At 35.2% G+C, this 25,236-nt stretch overlaps 1 protein-coding gene and 1 pseudogene across 1 annotated transcript; one reads left to right on the forward strand and one right to left on the reverse strand.

The window, feature by feature from the left end:
• The first annotated feature begins 752 nt into the window (after positions 1 to 752).
• On the forward strand, positions 753 to 24,742 carry UTP6 (UTP6 small subunit processome component). The gene is made up of 19 exons (XM_039886043.1): positions 753 to 921; positions 2,209 to 2,293; positions 5,249 to 5,290; positions 5,522 to 5,614; positions 6,262 to 6,309; positions 6,740 to 6,803; positions 8,234 to 8,352; positions 11,295 to 11,372; positions 12,354 to 12,435; positions 12,923 to 13,004; positions 13,868 to 14,052; positions 14,588 to 14,667; positions 15,016 to 15,093; positions 17,417 to 17,596; positions 18,441 to 18,521; positions 18,720 to 18,829; positions 19,624 to 19,690; positions 21,947 to 22,019; positions 22,924 to 24,742. Exons 1-19 carry the CDS (start codon positions 830 to 832, stop codon positions 23,079 to 23,081), a joined length of 1,797 nt encoding a protein of 598 aa, XP_039741977.1. The 5' UTR covers positions 753 to 829; the 3' UTR covers positions 23,082 to 24,742.
• Positions 10,633 to 10,751, reverse strand: LOC120621228 (uncharacterized; annotated as a pseudogene).
• Positions 24,743 to 25,236: the final 494 nt, after the last annotated feature.

A 25,236-nucleotide genomic window follows, 5' to 3' on the forward strand; every position in this document is an offset into this window, starting at 1 on the left:
TTGCTTCTAAGGTGAGTTGTCTGAAGGTTCTCTTAGAAATGTTAAGTTACTTGGGCAATTAAGGAGGATCTGTATCTTATTGATTTATTTCTGTAACTCACAAACTGTTCAATACCAAGATCCCCTCTTTTAGAAGTAATGTTGTTTCTGATATTCACCCAAGGTCATGCATTTCGAAAGATCTTGTCTACAAAGCCAGGATAATTATTTAAATAAAAAAAAAAGTCTCCCCATTTAAAAATTTATCGGCCAATTACAGAGTCTGATTGGCACATGAAAAAGCCCAAAGCAAAGACAATGTTTTTCGATAGCCTGGTAAGTTTTAGCACCCCCTACGATTTTCATTACTGACTTTTTGAAATGTTTACTATAATTATATGATATCCTTTACTCTTCCCCTTTTCTTCTTTTTTTTGGTTCGTGGAAAGCGAGAACAGAGCAGAATAAAAGGGCACAATAATCTGCAGAACACGCATTTCACGCCTTTTAGGTAATCCACAGGCGCTTTTCCGATCCCCGCCCACGTCCTGCCGCGCGCGGACTTCGCCCGCCCCCATCCTCGCCCCGCTCCCCACTCTGGCCCACTGGAGTTCTGTGAGGGAGGGGGTCCTCGCTGCAACCCCACAGTCAGCCGCACGGAGGTGACCGCGGCTGCAAGAGCCAGAGGGCCTTCTCCAACCGCGGAGGCGGCGGAAGCGGAAAAGGCGGGACCTAAGGCGCACGTTACGTCAGCACGTGCGAACGTTAGGGCTGGGTCTCCGGGATAGAAGATGGGCACCTCCTACGCGTGTTGAAGAGGTTCTCGGTTAGCTTCTAGAGTTCAGACCTCATGGCAGAGATAATTCAGGAGCGCATTGAAGATCGACTCCCTGAATTGGAACAACTGGAGCGCATTGGACTGTTCAGTCACGCGGAGATTAAGTGAGAACTGAGGGACAGAGCTGAGAGCTGGGGCGGGCTGAGGGGAGGTTGTGTCGTGTGTGTGGCGGGTGCAGGGATGGGGAACACTTCAGTTGTGTTTATTTTTCCTACCGTGGCGGAAGCCTATTTCCAGATTTTGATGATGCCCACAATTAATTTCTCATTTATTGTAAGATGATCTGTCCATTTATTTACTCACCCAAAATTCTGACAGCTCTTCAAGAAACTAGGTCTTGGAGCTATAAAGGAGATAAAACCAAGATCCCTGTTCATCAGGCGCTAACTGCCCTGTGTATGGTGGGGGAGAGAGACGAATTAAACATTTTGATTGTAGTGCGGTGTACTTTAAGTTGATTATAGTAGAGTGTTCTGTCTAGAGATGTGAAGAGAGAGCTCAGGAGGAGTAGATAAATCTTTCTAACGACTTGAAGATGGAGACCATTTAATTCAATTTCGTATCCTACCCCAGAGTTTAGCCAGCAACGTCTGGCATAAAGTTGGCATTCAGTAATTTGTTAAAATTAAGTTTAATAGTTTTTAATGGTTATTTGTGACTTTCTTAATTTCACAGTGACTGAATGTAGTGATGTGACTGTGGGAGCCTTAAACATTTGTTAATGAAATGCAACAGTGTGGATTCTTAATAAATGCTCAGTAAATGTTATTGTTATTAACTAGAGACAATTATTGGTCTTGCACATCTTGCATTAAATTCTCCTAATATGCACATCTTGTGTGTTCTTTAGCTAAATACAATGAGTCTTCTGTCATCAGTCTTTGTAGTGGTAATAAACATTTCTAGGTAGAGACAATCTAGGTGTTTTTGTTTTTTGTTTTTTTCAATCTGCCTGTTAAAAACTCAGAAGAGGAATTTAGGAAAGAGATTTGATTATTAAAACCTAAGTGACCTGAATTTGGAGGAAAGGAAATCTTTAATACCACATATAAATAATATAAAGTACTTAATATTTGTTTCGTTGGTGGAAATGTTAATGGTCCTGGTAATTGATTAACATTAATGTGACTTTAAGATGAGGACTATTTAATTCAGTTTTGTATTCTTAAAAGGATTTTCAGGAATGTTTTAAAATACATCCTGATGCCCTTAACACAGACGTCATCATGTATTTGCTTATGAAGGAAAATTATTTGAGAATTATGTTTTCGTAAAAATGTGTTTTAAATATATTAAAAATAAACTTAACAAAAACTCCAAAGTTATAACTTGATTTGCAGACTTGATTTCACACTTTTTAAGTGTTACATTTTAAATGGCTTTCTTCTCAGGGCTATCATTAAGAAAGCCTCGGATCTAGAATACAGAATACAGCGAAGAGCTCTTTGTAAGGAAGACTTTATCAATTATGTTCAAGTAAGTGAATAATTTCATTACCTTTTAATCTTCTCACAAATTTTAAGTCACTTATAGAATGGTGAGCTTGGTGTCAATTTTCTACAGAATTCTAGAACTGATGTTTAGACAGGTAGTTTTTGAACAGGAAACAAAGGTGATTTGAGAATACCATTGCTCCACTAAGGATTTAGTCCTTGGTAGACTGAACTCTTTTTTTCTTCTATGGGCTTTATCAGAGACTGTCAAAGACACAGCATGTCAGGATTTTAGCAAGAGATTTGACAGACTATCTCTTGAGTGGAAAAATAAAGGAGAATGAGTTTGATGATGGTAGCTGGTTAGAAAGTTAATACGTGTTTGTCAACTTAGAGGTATGCTGCAATACTTCTCAGTCCTATAAGTAAATCGAAGATTTCAGTGAAGATAAAATACACATGCTAGACCTACTTTTAGATGGAGGAGAATAGTTAATACATTGGATGACGAAATCAAAATTCAGAAAGAACCCATAAAAAGACGAATGGTTTTAAGACCGAAGGTTCTGAGCTTAGACTTAAAAAAAAAAGAGAAAAATCAACAAACAATTTATGAAACATGGCCAGAAATCTTGTATTCGGAAGAGGTCCTAGGCCTCATAGTAGATTGCTAACTCAAAATGAGTTGAGAGCATATTATGTCAAAAATATAATCTAATTGACAGAAGTGGAGTGTTAGGTAAGTTAGTTGAGCAGAGGAAGTGGCAAAAAGACACACAGAAGGTGTTGGTTTGAAAAAAAGTGTTTTGCAGTTATAAGACCATGTCTGGAGCACTGTGTTAGGCTCAAGACTACATTTTAAGAAAGACTTTAAGAGGTTGGTTGGAAGGCAGCCAGGATGGAATCCTTGTACTTAGAGAAATCATTGAAGGAAGTAGACTTGTTTAACCTTAAGGAAATTTAAGAGTAGCAAATAATTTCAAATATTCTTCAGTCTTCAAATATTTAAGAGCCATGTGTAGATTAGATTGATTTATTTAGTTTTAGGGAACATAACTGAAATATGATTAAACACACACACACTCTTATATTTATACCCCCCTGCCTGCATATAACCATGTAAACTTGCTATGAGACATAGTGGCATTTAAAATCAATGAGGTTCTGGTTATTCACATTGAAAAAATTAGATCCCTTCATCACATAATCCATAAAAATTCCTGCTGAATTGGAAAGCTAAATGTGGGGGAGAAAACTTTAAATCATCTACAAAAAATATGAAAAGATGACTTCAGGTAGGGAAAGATTTCTTAAAATAGATGAGACTGTGAAAGTACAAACCATGAAGAGAAGATTGGTCTGACATGTTAAAAGTCAGACACCATGAATAATATTAAAAGAAAGACAAGCCACAAAATGGGGGAAAATATTTGGAACACGTATAATGGGAGAAAATATTTGGAACACGTATAATTAGGATGTAGATTATATAAAGAACTATAAACCAAGAAGAAAATGACAACTGGAAAGGAAATGAAAACAACTGGAAAAATGTGAACATGCACTTCACAAAGGGGAAACATCATTTGTTGGTCTACTTATGAAAAGATGTTAGGTTGGCCTCATTAGCAATCAGGTAAACATAGATTCAAACCAGGGCGCAAAACTACTTTATTTTCATCATATTAGCAAATGTTTAAAGACCGACACTGTCAGTATAAAATTGGTATAATCACTTGGGAGAGCAATTTGATAATATCCCATAAAGTTGAAAATATGGATACTCTATGACCTAGCAATTTCATTCATTCAGTCATACAGTAAATATTGAGTACTTGATGTGTATATGGCAGGCATTGATCCAATCCGATGGGGTACAACAATAAATTAAACAAAAATCATTACCTTGAGGAGGTTACATATTAGTGGTAGAAGATGGTATACACCCTGAGGAAGTTCTTGTGTATGTTCACAAGAAGATATGTACAAGAATATTAATTGCAGCTTTTTGTAATAAAAGAAGTGGAAACAAGTATTCATCAGCAGGAAAAAGGGTAGGTAAATTGTACATTCATATAATGGAATACTATATAGCAGTTAAAATAAATGGACTTGAATTTCATGTGTCAACAGGGATATATCTATAGTCATAATGTTGAGTAAAAATATGGAGCGATGGGTACAATATGATACCATTTATATAAAGTTTAAAAGCAGTCAAGACAGCATTATGATAAAGTTCAAAGTCGTGCTTGAAAATGATAAAGTCAAGATACTTACTTCCTCTGGAGAGGGAGAAGAGTGGAATCAGCTATGGCACATAGTTTGCTTCACTTTTATTTCAGATGTTTTCTTTCTAAAAAAGATTCGAAGCAAGTAAACATAGGCTTTGACATAACTATGTGGTTGCTAGCTGCATGTGTGTTCTGTGTGCTTGAAATATTCCATAAAAGTTTTAAAACGACACATGCAATCTTGTGAGGTCCTGAGCTTTCTATCTCTAAGGGACTAAGCTGAAACTTACAGAGGCATTGTGTGGTAGTGGTTTTTAGAGAGCCTTAGAGGTTCTAAGTGGTTCTTCAGAGGCATGGGAAGGGAGAGCCAATTAGGCACCCTGTTTCAGCTAGTAACAAGCTTGTTTGCTTTATTTGCTTGTGCATCAGCTAAAATTTTTGTATGGTAATTTACTAAAAGTTTGAATACACTATTGTGGATTAGAAAGTTAGATTGATATATATCTTATAAGTCTTATGAATTTAATAACATGCTTTTTTGTACTTATGTTTGCATGGTTGCTAATGTATGTATTTGTGAGTTTTGCAGATGTAAGGTGAATTCAGTGACTACTAGACATTCACTGTAAATTATGCTTTTTGAGAACAAATTATTGTTTTATGTTCTTGATTTTTATTTATTTTATACTTAATGCATTTCTTATATATTTAAAATGTTATCATTTTTTTTGTTTCCTCTTTTTTTGTATGTTTTTCTTCCATAGTATGAAATTAATCTTTTGGAGCTAATCCAGAGAAGAAGAACTGTAAGTAGATAATTTTCTGAAAGTTGTAAAAAATGTAAAATTAAATGGTATGGCTCTGTAGCTAGAACTTGGGTTTGGGAAACAGTTGGCATTGATAAATTGTGGGGTGCTGATAATGGATATTTGTAACAATTTGTTTTCTCTGTCAGTACTGTTTAATGATCGAGTGGGAATGCTGCTTTGGATAAATATGATTAAACCGAGGTTTTGCTTTTTTATGTTTCTTTTTAGCGCATTGGGTATTCATTTAAGAAGGATGAGATTGAGAATTCTATTGTACATCGGGTACAAGGTGTCTTCCGACGTGCTTCAGCAAAGTGGAAAGTAAGTGATCAGAGCATCCTTAACTGAAGATACGTAGTATACGTGTTATGATTTGGATATTCAAATATATTGTTCTCTAGTCTTATCTTAAGTATCTCAATACTTATTCTCAGGATAGTATCATAACTTGAAACCATTTAACAAACTAGTAAGAAAATTTATCTCATTCTGTGAGGACGGTGCTGAAAAGAGTAGTTTTGAAACATAAAGATAAAAAGAACTAGAATTTGGTATATCTCTAAGTAAAATACACTGAAGACTTGGAGGTGAAAGATAAATGGTTAGAGTATGGGCAGTACCTCAATAACTTGATTTTCTTCAATTTCAGCTCTGAGACTGGGACATATTATATGGGAAGTAGTTTGGATTCCTGGAAATGACAAATTGTGGGTTGCTATCCTTGACTAAGACCATTTTAAAACTACATTGAACAAATTGGATAGACAACAGATTTTGTCTTAGAGCATGATAGGTAGGAGTGGTGGAACAGCTTATCATGGTTAAGAGATCTCAGGCCTTGATGGGGGACAGCCTAATAGGCTGAGGGTTTTCGTAACACATTGACATTTCCGAAATCTACCTGTTTCAAAGGTGTATTATATATAAAGTTCAAATTCAGGCAGCTTACTACACTACTTTTCTTGCAGGATGACGTTCAACTTTGGCTATCCTATGTAGTCTTTTGTAAGAAATGGGTAAGTATTTGGGCAGCTGTGTCTTGCTCTCCTTTCTTCTATTGGTTAGTTGGCTTATTGAACTTCATGTTTTCTCCAAAGGTGTAGGGTTAACAAATGGGAAAAGAACACAAGAAGGCTGAACTTCAGTATAACAGCATTTGCATATCCGAATGACTGAATGTCTTTTAAGTCAGTTGAAAAGAAAATGATCTTTATGTCTATTTGTTTATTAAAGTTGAATTTTTTTTTTTTTGTATTTAGAATGTTTGTGTAGAGTGGTTTAGATAGAAGAAAACTATGAGTGCGTCTGTATTTGTTTATTTGTCCCTAGCAATAGCAATTCTTGCCCATTGGATTTTCCAGTTGGTAAGGGTACAGTACAGATTACTTAGATTAATAACAATGATTTCCCTGTGCAGTAAATAGAATTTTTCTTCCTCTTTTACAGGCTACCAAAGCTCAACTTAGCAAGGTATTCTCTGCCATGTTGGCCATTCATTCAAACAAGCCAGGTATGGTGAAATCCTTGTCAGTTCTTTTTTACCTTTTATGTAGACTCAGGCTATTTTGGAATTTATTTTGCTTGATAAACCTAAAAGGTTATTTTGAAAACTTGAGCTTAGGCACTTGGCCTTAGCGGTTTTGGTTCCTAAATATCAACCTCTTAGTTATCCTTCTGTATCGTATACTAGTTACTGTGTAAGGTATTATACTTATAGGCCAGAAGAACTATGTTTTTTTTTTTAGTTGTTGCTAAAAGAAACTGTTTGGTCCTTTGAGGGACATTTTTTTTAGAGGCAGTCATATTTAGGGGATTTCAAAAACTTAAAGGGGAAATACTGATACAGATTTTAAAAGAGTGACTGGCATAGGGTAGATACTTGTGTTTTGTAAGAGAAAGACTTCTCTTGTGAACATTGTGTGAATGGTACGTTATTTTGCAGGGAAGGTACTCCGGTGCCTATTATCAAGTATTAGGCTCAACCAGACATTTTATACTACATTAGACTTAAATAGTCTACATTTGGTACCAGTTTATTCAGAAGAATATGGGAGGACAGGATTAGGTGTATTTCTAAACTAGAGTACTCTTAGCAGTTCAGAGGCTAGTGGCAGTTCAGGTGTGAGGGGATGATACCACATGAGTGGGTATAAGAGCCAGTCTGGCTTAGAAGATCCATGTATGGGCATAGCTTCCAGGAATACTAGAAAGGACTGTACTCAATTTCAGGAGTCACATGCTCAAGAAAGCCTGAAGCAGTGGCCCTCCTAGTATAAATGTGGTTAACAACCATAGGTCGTTTTTACCAAAAGCAGTCTTGCCTGGTAACAGAGCTGACCTTTATTAAGTGCCTTCTGGAAATAATGGTGGTCGTTAACCCAAGGTTGCCACATCAAAGTATGCAGGAAAGAGCATGGTAGGAAGTTGCTTTTTTTTTTTTTAAGCCTTTATTACCAACAGATATGATAAAAAATTTATTTTAGAATTATGAGCCATTGAGTGGCTGGTTAGCTCAGTTGGTTAGAGTGTGGTGCTAAAATTATGAGCCATTAAAAAAATATATATGAACTATTTTAAATAGAGAAAAGAACAAAATAATTTTATTTTGTTGATTCTAAGATGCATAATTTTTTCCCGGCATTTTAACACTTAAAATTTTTCTGTGTCTTAAAGTGATGTTGACCTTAGGTGTGATGAAATACAGTAATAGGCACATAAGTACCCTTAGATGTTAACATTTACCTATTTGCTTTAGAATACTTTTGTAATTTTAGATAAAGCAACAATACAGAGAACTATTAGAAATTCCCCCTTTCCATCCCCTTCCATTTTTGGTAGGACTGAAAAAAAATTCTTTGACTATTAAAATTGAAACAATGGTCTTTTTTTGTCTAACTTGATTTATTTATTGTAATGAAGCCTGATATTTTTCATTTATAGCTTTGTGGATTATGGCAGCCAAATGGGAAATGGAAGATCGCTTGTCTTCAGAAAGCGCAAGACAACTGTTTCTTCGAGCTCTGCGCTTTCATCCACAGTGCCCAAAACTTTATCAAGAAGTGAGTGTGTAAAATAAAAATAAAATCGTCCCTTTAGAAGAAGAAAAAAAAGGGAGTGTACGTGCACATAAGATGAGAGAGTGATGTTTCAGTTAGGTCCTCTGGAGATGTACATTCTTTATTAATTTAAAAATGCCTTCACTTTATGGAGGCTAAGGATATGTAGGGGAGCTGCTGGGGAAAGGGGACCAGTAGGATATTTCTTTGCCAGTAATGGACTTTGACCTTGTACATCTTCCAGGTTTATAGTGAGAGACTGAAAAAACTCTGACCTGCCCATTATGATTGGGAAGGATAGGGAATTGGACCTTACCTGTTTTTAGTTGGGAGACCAGGGTTCAGCCATCTTGATATACCTCTGTTATTTTTTTCTTGGCCTTCCATCCTACCTTCCTTCCTTTTTTATTTTCCTTTCTTCCCTCCCCCTTTCTCTCCCCCTTCTTTCCTTTTTCCTCCTCTATTCTCCCCTTTTGTCTTCTCTTCTCCTTTTTTCCACTTCCCATTCTTTTTGTCTCTTATTCTTGAGATGGATACTTCCTTACTCCCTCTTAGAGGGGTGCACTAGAGCAATGATGGCCATTGTTTTGATTAAAACAAACAAATACTGGAAATAGTGTATTATTGGAAGCTACACCCTTTTCTGAGATATTTGTCAGAGTAAGGGAGAAACTGTTGTTTAGTCTTCAAATGAATATTAATCCTTGTATGCTGAGGGGGGAGAAAGATACGGGTCTTCATGCTAAATGGTTTTGTAGCTGTCTCAGCTGTAGTTTTGGTTTCATAATTTAATGATGTTTTATATTGTAGTCATGTTTCTGTTAGATATTTCTTTGCTGCCTTTATTTATTTTTATTGAGAAACTATTGTAAGAATCAATTCTCCCTGCTGTTTAGAGGGTTATTGTGTGGTGTTGTTATTTATATGTTTTTTTGGAGGCTTTCATAAATACCCATACTTGTATTTTCCAAAATGGAAATAGATTTATTGCTTATTCTTAACAAAAGTAATTAGAATTTGTTATAAATAGTTCAGAGAAAATAGTTTAATGACAAAGTGACAGAAAAAGTACTCATTACACATACTTTTATGCATATTACAGATATTTAAAACAGGTTTTGTTTCTGAAAAGTGGGATTCTACCACATAGTCTTGTGTTCTGTATTTTTATCTAATGCATCATGAGTATAGTTCTGCAGTAGTATATATTGCTCTATATTGGTGGCGTTTAAAGTTTTTGGTCTTAGGATTTTTTTGCAATCTTAAATTACTGAGGAACTCAAAGATCTTTTGTTTATATGGGTTATATCTATCAGTTCTTATTTTATTGAAAATTAAAACCAAGAAATATAAAAAATAATCATTTAAAAACAAACTTATTTACATGCTAAATAAATTACTTATTTTTAAATGAAAATTACTCTTTTAAAACAAAATTTAAAGAGAAGAATGGCATTATACATTTTTGCTAATTACTTGAATATCTGATTTTATCATAGCGGACAGGTAGATTCTCAGATCTGCTTTTGCATTCATTATGGGTGATAGTGCCCATCAATATAGCCTCTGGAAAATCTTAAACTTTTGATATAATAAGAGTGAAAAGGCAGATAACATGTTAATGTTGTTATGAAAGTAATTTTGACCTTGCAGACCCCCTGAAAGTGTGTCAGGAACCCCCCAGGTATCTCCAAGTCACATTTTGAGAACTTCTGATGTATATTTAGCTGTTCTAATAGCCACATTATAAAAAATGGTTTTTATAAAAGTAATAGTGTATGTGTAGAAAATCTTGGAGAAAAAATAAAAAGCAGAAGCATGGAAGGAAAAATGTTTGACTAATTCAGGACATGCTATCAACGATCTGGTGCATTTTTTTCTTCTGTGCACATTTTTCACATGGCGGAAGATATACTTGTGTTATATGTAAAATTTTGTAGCCAGCTTTAAAAACCAGGTAGAATAACATTAGAATTGTGATGCACCATTATAAAATTATCGTAACTATTTTATGACTACATCAGCAATGTACTTCTTTTATAACCTATTTCACTTTTAGATTGTTTCCAGTAATTGCTCTTAACATCTTTATGTATGAATCTTTTAGGTATTTAGGATTATTTCCTTATAATAGATTCCTAGAATCAATTCCTGGTTTAAAGGGTATAGCATTGTTTTTATTTATTTATCTATTTTTAATTTTTTAGGCGAGGCAACCTTTGGTTGACCTCACAGATTGCAAGGACCCTGTAAGCTTACAATCCTTTATTTTTTTATTTTTTATGCCTACAGCACCTGGTCTTCCTAGGTGGTCTCCCATCCAAATACTAACCAGGCCCGACCTTGCTTAGCTTCTGAGATCAGACGGGATTGGGCTTGTTCAGGGTAGCATGGCCGTAGACTCTAAGCATTGTTTTTAAACTTGTCATTTTAATATTTTGAAATAGAATTCAAAGTATTAAAAATTCTGGATAAGCCCAACTTTACAGTACATGTTAATTGTTCATTAATTTCTGTTAATATAGCTTGATGTTACATATTTACCCTTGATTTTTATTTCAAAATAATTACAGATACCCTGGAAGTTACAAAGATAATATGGAGAGGTCCTATGTACCATTTACTCAGTTTGCCCTGATGGTTACATTTTATAAAGTTATAGCATAATAGTAAAGCCAGGAAATTGACGTTGGCATAATGTACATATAGTTCTGTCATTTTTTTCACATGCATAGATTTGCGCAAGCACCACTGAAGTCAGAATACAGAACTGTTACATGCGCAGAGACCTACCTCCTTGTCGGTGTTAGCTAGTTTTATAACACGTGTACTATTCCCCCAAACTTTCCCAGATCTGATATTTATGGGTAAAAAATGGCATCTTATGTATTTCTAACTTAAAAAGTCATCTCTAAAAATTTTCAATGTATTATTTCCCTCTGTAGTACTTTAGGATGGAGCTGATGCATGCTGAGAAATCGAGGAAGGAAAAGCAAGAATTTGAAAAAGCCAACATGGATATGGTAAGATCCTAATGTGTTATCTCTTGTTAAAAATGTATAGAGGTTTCATGGACAATGGACTAGTGGTTACCAGAGGGTAAGGGGAAAGGGAGGGGGAGGTAGACGGGGAAAAAAAATTTAAATAATTTCTTCAATTAAAAAAAAAAAAATTAAAAAAAATAACAAAAATAAAAACACTGGCATTGGCCTGAAAAAAGAAAAAAAAATACTATTTATTTATTTATCCCTTCAGTAAAGTTCTGTTGTTTTAAGATTTAAAAAAAAAACAAAAAACGTATAGAGGTATTGAGCCTGCTTAAGAGTAAGAGAAAAATCTTTGGAATGTATTTTTCTTTCCAATTCAGTGTCATATTTTGAAAATTTAAGATGAGTCGAGAGTTTGACTTAATTAAATGGGCTTAGTAATAAAAGTGGAATTTTGTACTTTAAAAATAGACTTTTGGATTATTGACATGGCCCTCAAAATTATTACTCATGGAACGGCCAAATGCTATTCTTTAGTACTTTATGATTTTGTTAAATAATATATTAATGGGTTGAGGGAGCTCAAGAAAGGTTGTGAAATGTGTGGTTCCTAGCTTCTTTTTTATGTTAATTTTTTACATGACAGAATAATTTTACAGAGAAATTTTAGAATGTTAGAGCTGAAAAATGTACTTTGTTATCATCTGTTATTGTGGTTTCTAGCTCTGATTTTTCTGTTTAAGTAAAAGCTTTACACAGAAGAGTAAACAGGGCATGTAAAACTTGACCTATTCTGGTCTAAAAGAGGAGCAAGGCCTTAAACCATGTGATCTTGCTACCACCCCAGGGGCTGGAGAGACCACAGTTTGAAGATCAGTGGTCTTACTCAAGCTGCAAGTTGTGTAAGTGAGGGAACTGGCCCAGAGAGAGACAAGATTTGCCAGAGGTCATATGGCATAGGTAGTCTAGGATCTACTTACTGGTGTTACCAGTTATGTTTAATATAACACTCTTTAGGGGAATCTTGATTGTCCTGAAGAAATCCTTACAGGCGAATTGGCACGGATCATCTACAAAAATTCTGTAAGCATAATTAAAGGTAGGTATCTTTTGAAAATTTATTTATAGTGGAAAAGTGAAATAACCTATTTATAATAAGGAAGACCTGTTAATTTTGAAAATTTCCATAAGAAATTCTGTTAGAATGTGTATAAAACCCCGATGGTGGTAATAACGTCCTATTACTTTCAGAAGAGACTTATTGCTCCTTAGGATGTACTTGAACATTTCAATACATTTTTATTGAGTACTTAATTCATGTGGGGAGTGGAAAAGAAATAGATGATTTAATGCATTCTTTTATGCCCTTAAGAAGTTTAGAATAAAAATTAGAAGTACTTATGAGTACCCCCAAATATTATTAATGGTTTTGCTTGTATAATGGGACAGTGGGTGTTTTTTTCTCTGTTTTGTCCTATTTTTCAATTTAAAAAAAATAAACTACAGTATATCAAGAAGGTGGTGGTACTTTTAGAGTAAAGTGATACTTTAGAGTCTTACCCCTTCCCCCACTTTTTAAATTTTAGGTGCAGAATTTCATGTGTCATTGCTTTCAATTGCACAGCTATTCGACTTTGCCAAAGATCTGCAAAGAGAAATTTATGATGAGTAAGTAAAATAGGAGAAAAGTGAATATGTTTGTTTCTGATCTTGTGGTAAGGGTTTGAGGGTGGATATTTAGAAAGTAGGAAAGAAGATACCACAATAAATTCTTGGAAGAAAGCTAAGTTTTAAGATCATTTTATCATAGTAAATCAAATACAAAAACATATTCTTGGAGAAATTGTTTGATTTACTTATTACTTCCCTTGAGGAATAGTTTCTTTTTATGCAATAACATGTAAATCTTACAGCTTAAATAAAAATTTATATTCCGGCTTTTCTGCCATGTTTTTTGTCCATAAAATGAGAGTTGTACTCATGAATGATTATAGTTGAATGCTACAAGTGATTTTATTCTTTAATGTCATTATATTGTTTGAGAATGATTTTGCCACCTACCTTGTGGGCACTTCACTCTTAGGTAGCACTGCTTACATTCACAGGAATTAAAATAGAACTTGGACTAGTTTGCTCTTCGGATATCTTCAGGGTTTTGGTAGAGGGTTAGGTTGTGCTTTATCTTTGCCTGTATTATAGAATAAGGTTCTCTGGGGCTTAAGGAAGGTTCTGTCATCACGCATACCTGCTGATTTGACTTTGAGAGCTAACTTGAAAATTAACATTTGTGAATAATGTCTGAAATATTTTGAAACCTAATAAATGTGTGACAACTCTGATTCATTAACAAAATTTATACAGTGAGTGTGAAGATATCTGAAGAGCCTAGTGGGAAATGACTCTCATGGTACTGGAATTGTTGCAGGGGTATCCTGGGTACATTTTTAGAGCATAGAGAACTGTCTTTCTGTTTGGTATTCTAAGTTAGTCTTGTGTCATGCGGTTGATACCAATAAACTGTTATCTTTCAGCCTTCAAACTCTGCACACAGATGACCCTCTCACTTGGGATTATGTGGCACGACGAGAATTAGAGATCCATTTGCAGCCAGGAGAAGAGCAACCTGCCACGAAACAAGCCAAAGCAGCGGAGGTGGGCCGGAAGGAGGAGCGGTGCTGTGCTGTATATGAAGAAGCAGTAAAGACTCTCCCTACAGGTAAACTTCACCAAACTGAGGTGTGGTATACAGAAATAATAGCATTCATGAATATGAAACTGAAGTTCCCATTCTTATGATCAGAATCAATTTCAGGAATCTCTCTGTGGTAGTTTACAGTGTACCTGGCTTTCCAACTTGTTCTTTCTCTAGAGATAAAAGATGGAGCTTTTATGACCTTCCTCAATTGCAGTGGTATTTACATTCATTTATTTGGAAGTGATAATTCAGAATTAACTATAATGCTTTATCTTTTGATATAGATTTATTTTTAAATTTTGTAATACTAGAGTATTAAGGTAGAGGGGATATATAACATGGGTAAGGTTTTTAATTTTTATATTTATGTCATTATTCATTTGTTTTTCTCTACTATTGGAAATGTTCGATTGGCTGTAATCAGAGTAGCTTTTTTTCTTTTTAACCAGGTTGATTTAAGCTCTTCTTCAGAGGAATTTTTCCTTCAAAGAAAAGATATATGATGATCGTTACACTAAGAGAATTGCTGATCTGATCAATGTATTTTTTTTTTCAGAGGCCATGTGGAAGTGTTACATTAACTTTTGCTTGGAAAGGTTTACTAAGAAGACAAATAGTCATTCCCTCAGGGAGAAGGTAAGGACTTTGTTACATGGTTATAGTGGCTGACTAGAAAGTGACTGTCTCTTTTGGCTCCTGGGACACTTTCCAACAACTTGATGCTTAATTGCTCTTTCTCCTTGTGAATGACCTGTTGTTTGGAAAGTCTGAGTTTTATTTGCTCTTATACTGACCACCAGGTTTGGAGGTGCTCTCTTACTGGGCTATACTTGGTGCAGCTGTCCAATTCATCTAACCATAAGGAAAACAACCTCAATCCCTTCTCTCAGCACTTAGAAATGTGCAAAACTGCTTTTGATCCTGTCAGGCCAAAGACCTTTGTTGGGATCTTAGTAACAAGCTGAGGGATTTTTCTGATTTCAGAGGCTGGAAAGAACCATGGTTGCATTCAGGAAGGCACATGAACTCAGACTTCTACCAGAATTCCAATACAAGCAGTGGGTAAGTACTTGAACACATTCACTGCCATTTACATGAACTTAATTCTCGTTGGTTTGTGCTGGCATCATGTGTTTTAATATATATAAAGTTATGTCACAACCCATTTGTAAGTTTGGTATAGCAGATGTATAAAGTATTTACATTTGGCTCTCAGTATTTGGCATATGTCAAAAATGAACTCTGTACCAGTAAAAGGAGGAATAATATTTAGTGGAAAACACTCAAAGAATCACAGTTTGGGTTTATTTTGTTTGTTCCCCCATCCATCTTTTACTGAATGTTCTTTTCCTGAACTTTCAATCTAAATGCCTGGCCCAGATTAACCACTGGTACAATAAAAATAAATCAAATGTATTCCCTGTGTTTTAGAAGCTCTCATAGAGGCGTATTAACCCATCCTTACCTCTTGGGGTGGATAAAGATTATTTTAGAGACCAGAGTAATGTGCTGGGGGTGGGGGGAGTACACAGTTCTAGATTGGATTTTGCCATTTAATAGCTAGATGACTTGGGCAAATCGTTTAACCTTTCAGAGTTTACTTGATTTTAAAATAGTAATAGCGATCCTTGTTTTTGCCAACTCAGAGTTGTCGAGAGCATTACACGAAGGTATTTAAATACCTTCATAGGCAGAAATCTTTATATTTGTCAGGTGCCTTTATTTTGTATAACTCCTGATTCATATCATCATGTGATTTATATATAATTACTATTAATGTTTTGCTATTTCATATTCTATTTTTATCTAACATTTAAAGATGCATTTATATATACTTGTATAATGCATATACTGTATACTAGCCTATTGTATTATATTACTAATGAGGTACCCTTCTTGTGCAATGGCATCTATCAGGCAAAAATCCCATATCTGAATGAGTTCAGCTGCCCCCATTTAAATTATTGAATGTCAATAGGACACTTACACCCTATACATACATCTAGATGGGCTTTGCTTTGAGTATTGCCTTGGCAGTCCTGCTCTTTCCATTATTTATCTTGCCACTAGCCACTCTGGCTTTTGCAAACATCCTCTGCTCTCCAAATCTCTCATGCTCCCCTTCCTAACTAGGCCACCTCATCACTCATTTGGTGACTTTGCCTTTAATGAGAGTTCCTCAACATATTGCCTCTAAACTTAAAAAGCTTTGCTGATTTCTACATCCATCCTTTCTTCACATTATTCTCCACAGAATGATCTTTTAAAATTAATTATGAGATTATTCTGGGGCTTTCCATTGTCCTTTGGATAAAGCTGCTCAGTCTCATGTATTTGGCCCCTGCCTGTATTTCTAGCCTAACCTGCCAGCTCTTCATTTTACTCTAGCCATTGTGAACTTGAATTTCCTTTCGTATCCAAGCTCTTGCTCATCTTGAGCCTCTTGCGCATGCTGTTTGGGAGAGCTTTCTCTTTTCCTGTGGATTTCTGCTTTCACCTGACTAGTGCATGTTCTTCCTCAAGTCTTAGCATAAATGGTGATTCCTTTCTGGGAGTCCTTTCTCATCACTGTCATAGACTCTGTTGGGTGCTCCTGCTTTGTCCTCCAATAGCATATTGGAGGCTCTTTAGTAGAGAATGTACCTATTTTCTCATTATCGAATCTAACATAGATAGTGTGAAATAAAAATGTTTGCTAAATGAAAAGATTGTATACTGCCATTTATTTGCTTTTTCACAGTTTTATAAAATTGAATTCGTTTTAGGTTTTTTTCCCCTTGTGTTAAAGTGAAGTGGATATAGGCATTTTGAACAAATAAAATTCCTTCTGTTGATTTATTTGCTGGGTCATATTTGTTAAAATAAAATTCCCAAGTTTAAGATATGAACACTTTTTATTTCTTGTTACATAGTATCAAATTATATTTCAGGAAAATTATATTAGTTTATAGTGTGCCCAACTGTGTTTGAATGAACTAACTTATTTCCTTATCACCCCACAAATACTGGTTTTATCTTTACTGATTTTTTTACATTGTTTGGTGAGTGTGAGTTTTATTATAATGAACTATTTTATTTAAAACTTCCAATCTAAATAATGTAGGCCTTTTACTTTTCACCTCTTCCCTGGTTGATGTTTTGTTTTGTTTTGTTTTGTTTTGTTTTGTTTTGTTTTGTTTTGTTTTGTTTTTGGATAGCCCTTGCGAGTAGGAGCAGGGAATGGAGGAGAAATTCCACTTTGTGCCTGTTTGGCAGCTATGGTAAAAAAGCTTAGTGGAAAGGCTGTTGAAATTACTGCCTCATATGAGGTCTTTATTTGTCCTCTATTACATAGATCATTTAGCTTTCAGTAGTTAACATTCCAGTGATCCTTTGTCTTATCTAGATTGAGTTGTTGCTGCATCATGACTTCTTTAAGGAAGCTCTGCAGGTGGCAGTAGCCGGGACTGAATTGTTTAGAGACTCCGTGATGATGTGGCAGATGAAGCTGCAAGTGCTGATTGACTCAAAGAGCCCTGACATAGCCATGCATTTTGAAGAAGCCTTTGTGCACCTAAAACCCCAGGTCTGTCAGTTGGGTCTTTTATATTTCATTCTTTTGGCAAACCTTTTAAGACTTCAGCCAAAAGCTCATTTGGAATGTACTTGTGTGATGATAGTGGGCCCTAATGTGTACTTATGGTGATGGTCCAGGGTTCAAGAGTAGGAATTTACTTCCATTTAATGTCTTATTTCTAATTCTTTATTTGAAATTGATTATATTATATAAGTTATAAATTTTATGTTCCATCTAGATATCTTACAGGTGAGAAACAGTAATAAAATATTATCACTTGCTTCCAAACCTGACTTTAAGCCTGATTTTAAAACACATACATATTTCTAAACCCTAAAGTTTAAAAGACTAAACCTTAAACCTTTGCAGTGAATCTTTTATATTAGTAAAAAGAAAGTATTCCAGGAGTTAAAGTGGGAAAAAAAAATTTAATTATTTTACTGCTCATTTGTGTGTACTTCTGAGACATGAGATCAGGTGGTTCAACCTAGATTAATTAGTACTTTTGGGTCCTAGAGAGCAGAGACATATCTGGGGTAGCTGTGGGGCTGAGTAGCTCTATAGGCTATTAATTAATTAACAGATAATTGATGATGATAACTACAGGCAGCATTCCCCAGCAGAAGGGAACTAGAATTAACAGGAGCGTATGACTGTGGGTGAATTGGTCAGAAGGCTATCTGAATTCTGGCATGCCATTCCTGCTGGGCACTGAGGATTCTGTCACAGTGAGGACAGAGTGGGAACGAAGCCATATTTTACATATTATCTCAGGAGGAACTTGTCTTTATAGTGATTAGTTTTCAGAGCATAGTGCTGACCTGTCATTTTCTAACATTTTTATTGTGAGCAGGCTTGTCTGCCATTGTGGATTTCTTGGGCAGAATGGAGTGAAGGTGCCAAAAGCCCAGAAGACACTGAAGCCATCTATAAGGTATAGGCCTGATGTTCTAAATCTTGTGGTATGTGGGGAATGAGCAAATAGGTTCACTAGTTGGCTAGCTTTAGGGTTATTTCTATAGCAAGTGTTCCTAAAGCACTATTAATTGAGCAGCCTGGATTGGGTGTGGGAAAATTTGTTTTGACATTCATAAATTTCCTCATGTAGTTTCTTTTTTCTTTTAAATTGTAGAAAGCTATCTTAGCTGTTACAGGTGCTGACTCAGTCACTCTGAAGGAGAAGTACCTAGATTGGGCTTATCGAAGTGGTGGCTACAAAAAGGCCAGAGCCGTGTTTAAAAGGTACTCACAAATGTTCATAGCTGTTCTAGTCTCTACTCCATACTCAGACCCTCATATCCAGATTATGTGTGTATCACAAGTAGTATCTGAGGAAGTAATCCAGGAGACTTTCTCTAAAAGTTTTCTTTTTCCTTTTTAGAACAGTAAAAGCAGTTCATACCCATTGTGGAAAATTTTAAAAAAGAGATAACTAATAATTCATGGTAACCTCATCATCAAGAGGAAAAACTGTTAATATCATTTTAAAATTTGTCTTTCACATATTTGAGATCATAGTATAATCATATTTTCTACATCACTTTTATTGGTGAACATTAGATTGGCCTTTATCAGTGATAATTCTTCATAAACATCGTTTATTAAAACTATATGATATGCCATTCTGTGGATGTGCCATAATTTGTTTGGCACAGTGATACTGCTTTGATGAACATTTCTATACAAATATTATTTTTTGGAAATTATTTCCTTAGAATATACTTTTAGAAGTGGAATTATTGGTCTCTTTTAAAAAAGACCTTGAGTGTAATAGTAGAAGGAACTTAAAATTCTGAAAGCGAGAAAGAGAAGAACAGGAAGAAAACTGGATAGGAAAGAATTTGGTGGTAAAGAGTAAGTTATTGGAGATTGAAAGCATTGAGAGTGACTGGTGGTCGAGTCCAGTTCTTACATGGAATTGTGGCCAGGTCTTTATTAAACCACATGTTGTGGAGGCACTGGCCATAGATATTTATATTCATGAGATATAAGAGGTTTTCTGTCATTGTGGAAGATAACAGCCTCCTCCTTTTTAGTTTACAGGAAAGCCGTCCATTTTCGGTTGATTTTTTCAGGAAAATAATCCAGTTTGAAAAGGAGCAAGTAAGTGTTCTGTCTATGCATTTCTTGTCTGGGAAAATGGATTGGTGGTTACTAATCTCTGATAGCATTTTGATATTTAAAGAGCTCCCATTATAATAAAATATACATTCCTTTAATCCAGCTCCTTTTTTCATGAGATGGTTTAAGAATGGTAATCAAGCAAAGAAGAGAAAGTACATGTCTGGAAAATAGAAAACTTAGATGTCACCTCTTATTGAAAGCCCTCCCTGTCAGGCTAGGTGACGCGCTTCTCTGTCTCCACAGCATCCTGTTTGTCTCTTGTATTGGGTTGTGAGGTAAAGAGAAGGCACTCGGTAACTGTTGCTGGTGTTTTTAACTGCATACCTAAGTGGGGAAGAGTACAGAAAAATCTCAGTTAAAAAAATAATACCGGAAATTCAAATGTATCTGTCATCCTATCACAGTAATACAACCAACCGTATTTATTTATATTGTTTTGTTTAATTTTTTGTTTACTTTATACACTCAGTTTTGTACTGTTTTATTTCTGACTTCTGTCGCATGGAGGTTCTCTCTTTTTCTCTCTCAGTTAACATTATTTTGTAAACACATTCCTGTGTTTTTACATGGTTATTATTTTTAATTGTGGTAGTGTTATTCTTAAACCCATGATTTTCTTAACCATTTCATTACATATAGGTTGTTTCCAGATTTTTGATATTGAAAACAGAGTGCTACAAGCATTTTGTTTGTATAGTATTTTTTTCTTTTGAATTGTTTTCTTGAGATAAATTTCTAGAACTAGAAATATTAGTCTTTTTTATAGTTGTGTATATATTACCAGGTAGTTCTCCAAAAGATTTATTTATAGTGACAGTTAGCAGATATGTCAGTATACTTATTTCTTCATACCTCCCAAGTATTTAGTTTTGCTTTTTCTGCTTTATTTTGGTATTTTGATTAGTGTTTATTATTTTTATATGAATTTTGAAAAATTAGAGTGGTTGCACTCTTATTTTTATAGTTTTGATCACCGTATGGGTAACTTATCTGTTCTTGTCCTATAGTGTAAGAGATAGTATAGCGTAATCATTAATGGCCAGGCTTTGGTTTAATAACATAATAGTTATGTGTCTTGGGCAAGTCACTTAATTCTAAGTTTTGGCATCTTTATCTATAAAGGAGGCCATAATACATTTCCAGGGGTATGAAGGTTAGTTATAAGGCAGAGGTAATAGAAGGGAATTTGCATAGTGCCATGGACATTATGAGCTCTTCAAAAAGTATGATTCTCGTTTCCATGCATGTGTAAGATATGAGGTTAAATTGACTTTTCTATAAAACTACAAGTACAGTGTCAGTGAAGAGAAATTTGAATGAAGAAATAGTTATTTGACTATATGTAAAAGGACCCATCCCCCTCCACCGCCTGACCTATGGATGTTGCCATTTCCCCTTAAGGACTGGATCTCTGAAGGTGGGGTGTCTCCTCCTACACACTTGTGGCGCACACCCGGGGCATGGTCCGTGGTTCTATCTGGGGCGCAAGCCCAGGACCTTCTGCATATAAAACAGACATGCTAACCACTACACTATGGAGCCACCCCCCGTAAGAGGATTTTTAAACCGAAGATGTTAGTCTGCTTTGAAGATGAAACAAAAGAGAATATGTTTAAGTGGAAGTAGAAGTAAAGAATTAACATTTACTGATTGTAAAATTAGTACCACCTATTTGGCTAGGTGCATAATTAAGAGGCATTTTAATTTAATCCTTGTAGTTGCTCTAAGATATCATTATTATTATTATTTTTTATGTGTGAGGACACTTTTAAGGTCAGAGGGTTTAAAAAACTTGCTGAAGGTCATGTAACTAGTAGTTATATGTACTTTGCCTTGATATAAAAGATTTTAAGGTAGACAAAGCTAATATGTCCCTAGCCACAGGGAGTAGAACCTTTGCCCATTTATTTCAATCCTACTCCTCCCTCAGGGCTTTGAAGTGTACTTTCCTGTGAAGCTGCCCATGTTCCTCCAACTGAGAATTAAGTAGGCTTTTTCCATGCTACAATAGCAAAGTGCTTTTTATCACCGTTTGACATTTACTTCACACTGGAAGTAAATGTATATGACTTTTCTCTGGGTACGTTGAAAGCCAGGCTGTGATCATCTTAAGCCACAACCTTTCTCTCCTTCAGATATCTAATAGATGGTAGCTGCTTAACAATGTGGTTGACATGAGTTTGTGACATTATAAAATAGGCTTTTGAGGCAAGATTGTCTGATTATTTTTGTTAGGAATCCTGCAAGATGGCGAACTTAAGAGAATATTATGAGAGGGCTTTGAGAGAGTATGGATCTGTAGATTCTGGTAAGTAAACTTCAGTTATAGACACGTGAGTCTGTTTACATGTGGAGTTTGTAACTTTTCAGTATGGTTAGAAGAGTGTTTCTTAACTTTTTTGGGTCATGGCCCTCTTTGAGAATAAAACTTGCATCTTCCCCCTGCCTCTTCCCTCACTTTGTGTATAGGTACTTGCAGATATAATTTTGCTTATTATTTGTTCACAAGCTCAAGAGTCTATGGGTCTTCTATTAAGAACTCTGGATTAGAGAAAGATTTGTTTGGTTCTCTTTAAAAAATGTATTTGTAAGGGTAGGGTTAATAGTGTAGGTCAGAACAAAAAGGAGTAGGAGTTACAGCAAAGGGGCAGTGGGATGCTAATTGACGTTCGTTGTCATTGGCTGTTGCCACATTGTCTTCATTTATAAGACTTGTAAAACATACTTGTGGGTGTAGGTATGTCATGTAAAATCTGTTTACTTAGGGTCTCAAAAACTGACATGTGTAATTGTTAAAGCCACATTTAGAAAACAGATCTTCACTGATGAAATGAGTGAAAATGGCATTTTTACTAATTCAAGCAAGTTTTATTAAGCACGGTCACAAGGTTATGGTGAACTCATTAAGGTCAGTTTCACCTAGAAAGAGACTCAGCAAAATCCTTCTTCTAAAATACTTCGTATTTTTGAGTCTGTATAATGTAAATTATCATAATTAGAATAAAGTTTTCTACTTTAAAAAAGTAGTTTTGGTATACCTCAGTGTAAGGAAGCTGAGAGAGGTATGGTTTCTCATAGGGTTCTGTGGAAAGAAGAAGTTAAGTTTCTTAGAAATCTGGTATTTTATAGGTATTAAATAATTAGTTTACCTAATAAAGCCTTATCAGTTATCTAATTGTATATTTACAGTAATTTTTTGGTTCCCTTTAAAGATCTTTGGATAGATTACATCAAAGAAGAATTGAACCATCCCCTTGGTAGACCTGAGAACTGCGGACAGATCTATTGGCGAGCCATGAAAATGCTGCAGGGAGAGTCAGCAGAGGTGTTTGTAGCTAAACATGCTATGCATCAAGCTGGCCATTTGTGAAAAGTGGAAGAATACAGCTAACTTTGTGAAATAGTATTGTAAGCCTTCTGGTAGATTTATGTTGAGTTCATCTGCAATTTGCTGAGAGATGGCTGGCTGATTTTGAGACATGCTTTAATTCTGTTAATGTGTTAATCTTTAATTCCAGAAAGGAGAACTGCTGTTTAGTGTCCAGAGGCTATTTGTTGAGGCTGGATCTATTAGAAGTCCTAAATGTTTTCCAAAATATGTGGAAATCATACAGCTGAGTTTCTTTTATTACCCTCTGGTCAAGGACAGATATCTCTAGATGTAGGGGCTGGTTAAAGTGGAGGAAAAAGTACAGTTCTGTTTGTTTATTCTCTCCTTATTATATACATTTGTTGTAGAAAATGTGGTGAGTGTAGAATAGTTAGAAGAAAATAAAAGCATTCTGTGATATCATCTGGAGTTAAACTCAGTAATTTGATTTCAGGATTGGATTTATCCTGTTAAATCATTTAGTCACTCATTCATTGAGTGCCCATCATAAGCAGGAAAGAAGGGAAAGTCTTTGAGATGAAGGCAGGGGTTGGAGGAACAGCTGGATGTCCTGAACGCTGGATGTCCTAAAACCAGCGGGAGAGGATGCTGGGTATTGGGGAAAAAAATCCTTTAAGAAGATTAAGACATTATAAAAGTGTTTTCTATCTCTGGGACTGATCTGCAGAGAAGTGTTTATAGTGAGGGGGACTGGCAACAAAAGAAGGGCAGGAATAGGGAGTAGATTAGAGCAGCGGAGAAGGACTTCAGAGGTGATGATGGAGCATGGCTAGGAGCAGAGAAAGGCATTCTGGGAGTGGGAGAGGGAGCTGTCTGAATTTTATATACTTAACATTATGATTCTACTGGGAGAAGCATTTAGTACAGTTTACTTGTGTTTCACTTAATATTCTGTTATTTACCATGTCATTAAAATAGCCTTAAAAACATTTGATGAATTTATAACATTCAATTGGGTAGATGAGCCATACTTATTTTACTAGTTACCTGTGGTTAGACCTTGTCACGTCCAGTTTTTTCTCATTATAAATGCTGTTGATGAAGTTTCTTGTAAATTTTTGTTCCCATCTCGGGTTATTTCTTTAGGAGATTGACATCTGACAGAATTGGATTAAAGGATTTAACTGTTTAAAGGAATATTGATATATATTGTCACTTTGCAACATATGAAAATACTTTTAAGCAGTATATGAAAATGTCAACACCTTCACCTGCAGTGGATATTATATTTTTTATTTTTATCATTTTAATAGGTGAAAAGTGATGTCATTGTTTTAATGTGCATCTTTTGACATTAATGACATTAATGTGTTTTTCCTGGTTCTCTTGTCTTTCCATGTTTTTTGATTGTTTATTGAACTCATTTCTTACTAAATTATAAGAGTTTTTATATTAAGAATATTAATCTTTAGTTTGTCTCTCCTTTATTGCAAATAATTTGCCCCCAGGTTTTTTTGTGTATGTTTTTGACGTGCGTGTGTGTGTGTGTGATTTCTGTTGTTGAAACTCTCTTGCCAAGGACAACTCAGTTTTTTTCCCCCAAGGTTAACTAAATTTTTCACAACATCATTTGTAGCCATTTTTTTCTCTGCTAGTTTGTGATACTACTTTTATTATATATTAAATTCCTACAAATATTAGAGTGTTTTAGGGCATTTTCATTTTGAGCTTTTGTCCTCTAAATACTTTCTTGTCGTTTGTTTAAAAATAAGAAAAATTTCCTCTTCCCTCTCCATTCAGTCCTGGGAAGTTTAACATTTTAAATCTTTACATGGTGTTTTTCTTTTGGGAAAGAGATATATGTTGCATGTAAGATGATAGCAAAGAGGGTGGTGGTTGGCTTCTTGTAGCAAGGCTATGGATGGTAGGTCCCCCTGGGGTTATCTGGTTCTCATCATTGCAGGTTATGAAAATGCATTTAGCTAGTTCATCTAGAGCTGGACTGTTAGATATGGTAGTTTCTAACTACATATGGCAATTTAAATTAATTCAATTTCTCATTTATGCTGGCCACATTTTAAGAGCTTAATAGCCACATATTTACCATATTAGACAGCACAGATATTAGAACTTTTATTACCACCATCCCAGAAGGTTCTGTGGGACAATGTTGAACTAGATAGATCCAATTAGA

This window comes from Pteropus medius, unplaced genomic scaffold (genome assembly GCF_902729225.1).
Source record: "Pteropus medius unplaced genomic scaffold, Ma_sr-lr_union100, whole genome shotgun sequence".
Taxonomy (NCBI): Eukaryota; Metazoa; Chordata; class Mammalia; order Chiroptera; family Pteropodidae; genus Pteropus; species Pteropus medius.

What these genes read in the sequence shown, in the direction of transcription:
- UTP6 (XM_039886043.1), top strand. Translation starts at nt 830, where the DNA reads ATGGCAGAGATAATTCAGGAGCGCATTGAAGATCGACTCCCTGAATTG. An exon ending in CAAAGAGAAATTTATGATGA is followed by an intron (nt 13,005 to 13,867) that starts GTAAGTAAAATA and finishes GTTATCTTTCAG; the next exon opens with CCTTCAAACTCTGCACACAG. An exon ending in TCCAGTTTGAAAAGGAGCAA is followed by an intron (nt 19,691 to 21,946) that starts GTAAGTGTTCTG and finishes TATTTTTGTTAG; the next exon opens with GAATCCTGCAAGATGGCGAA.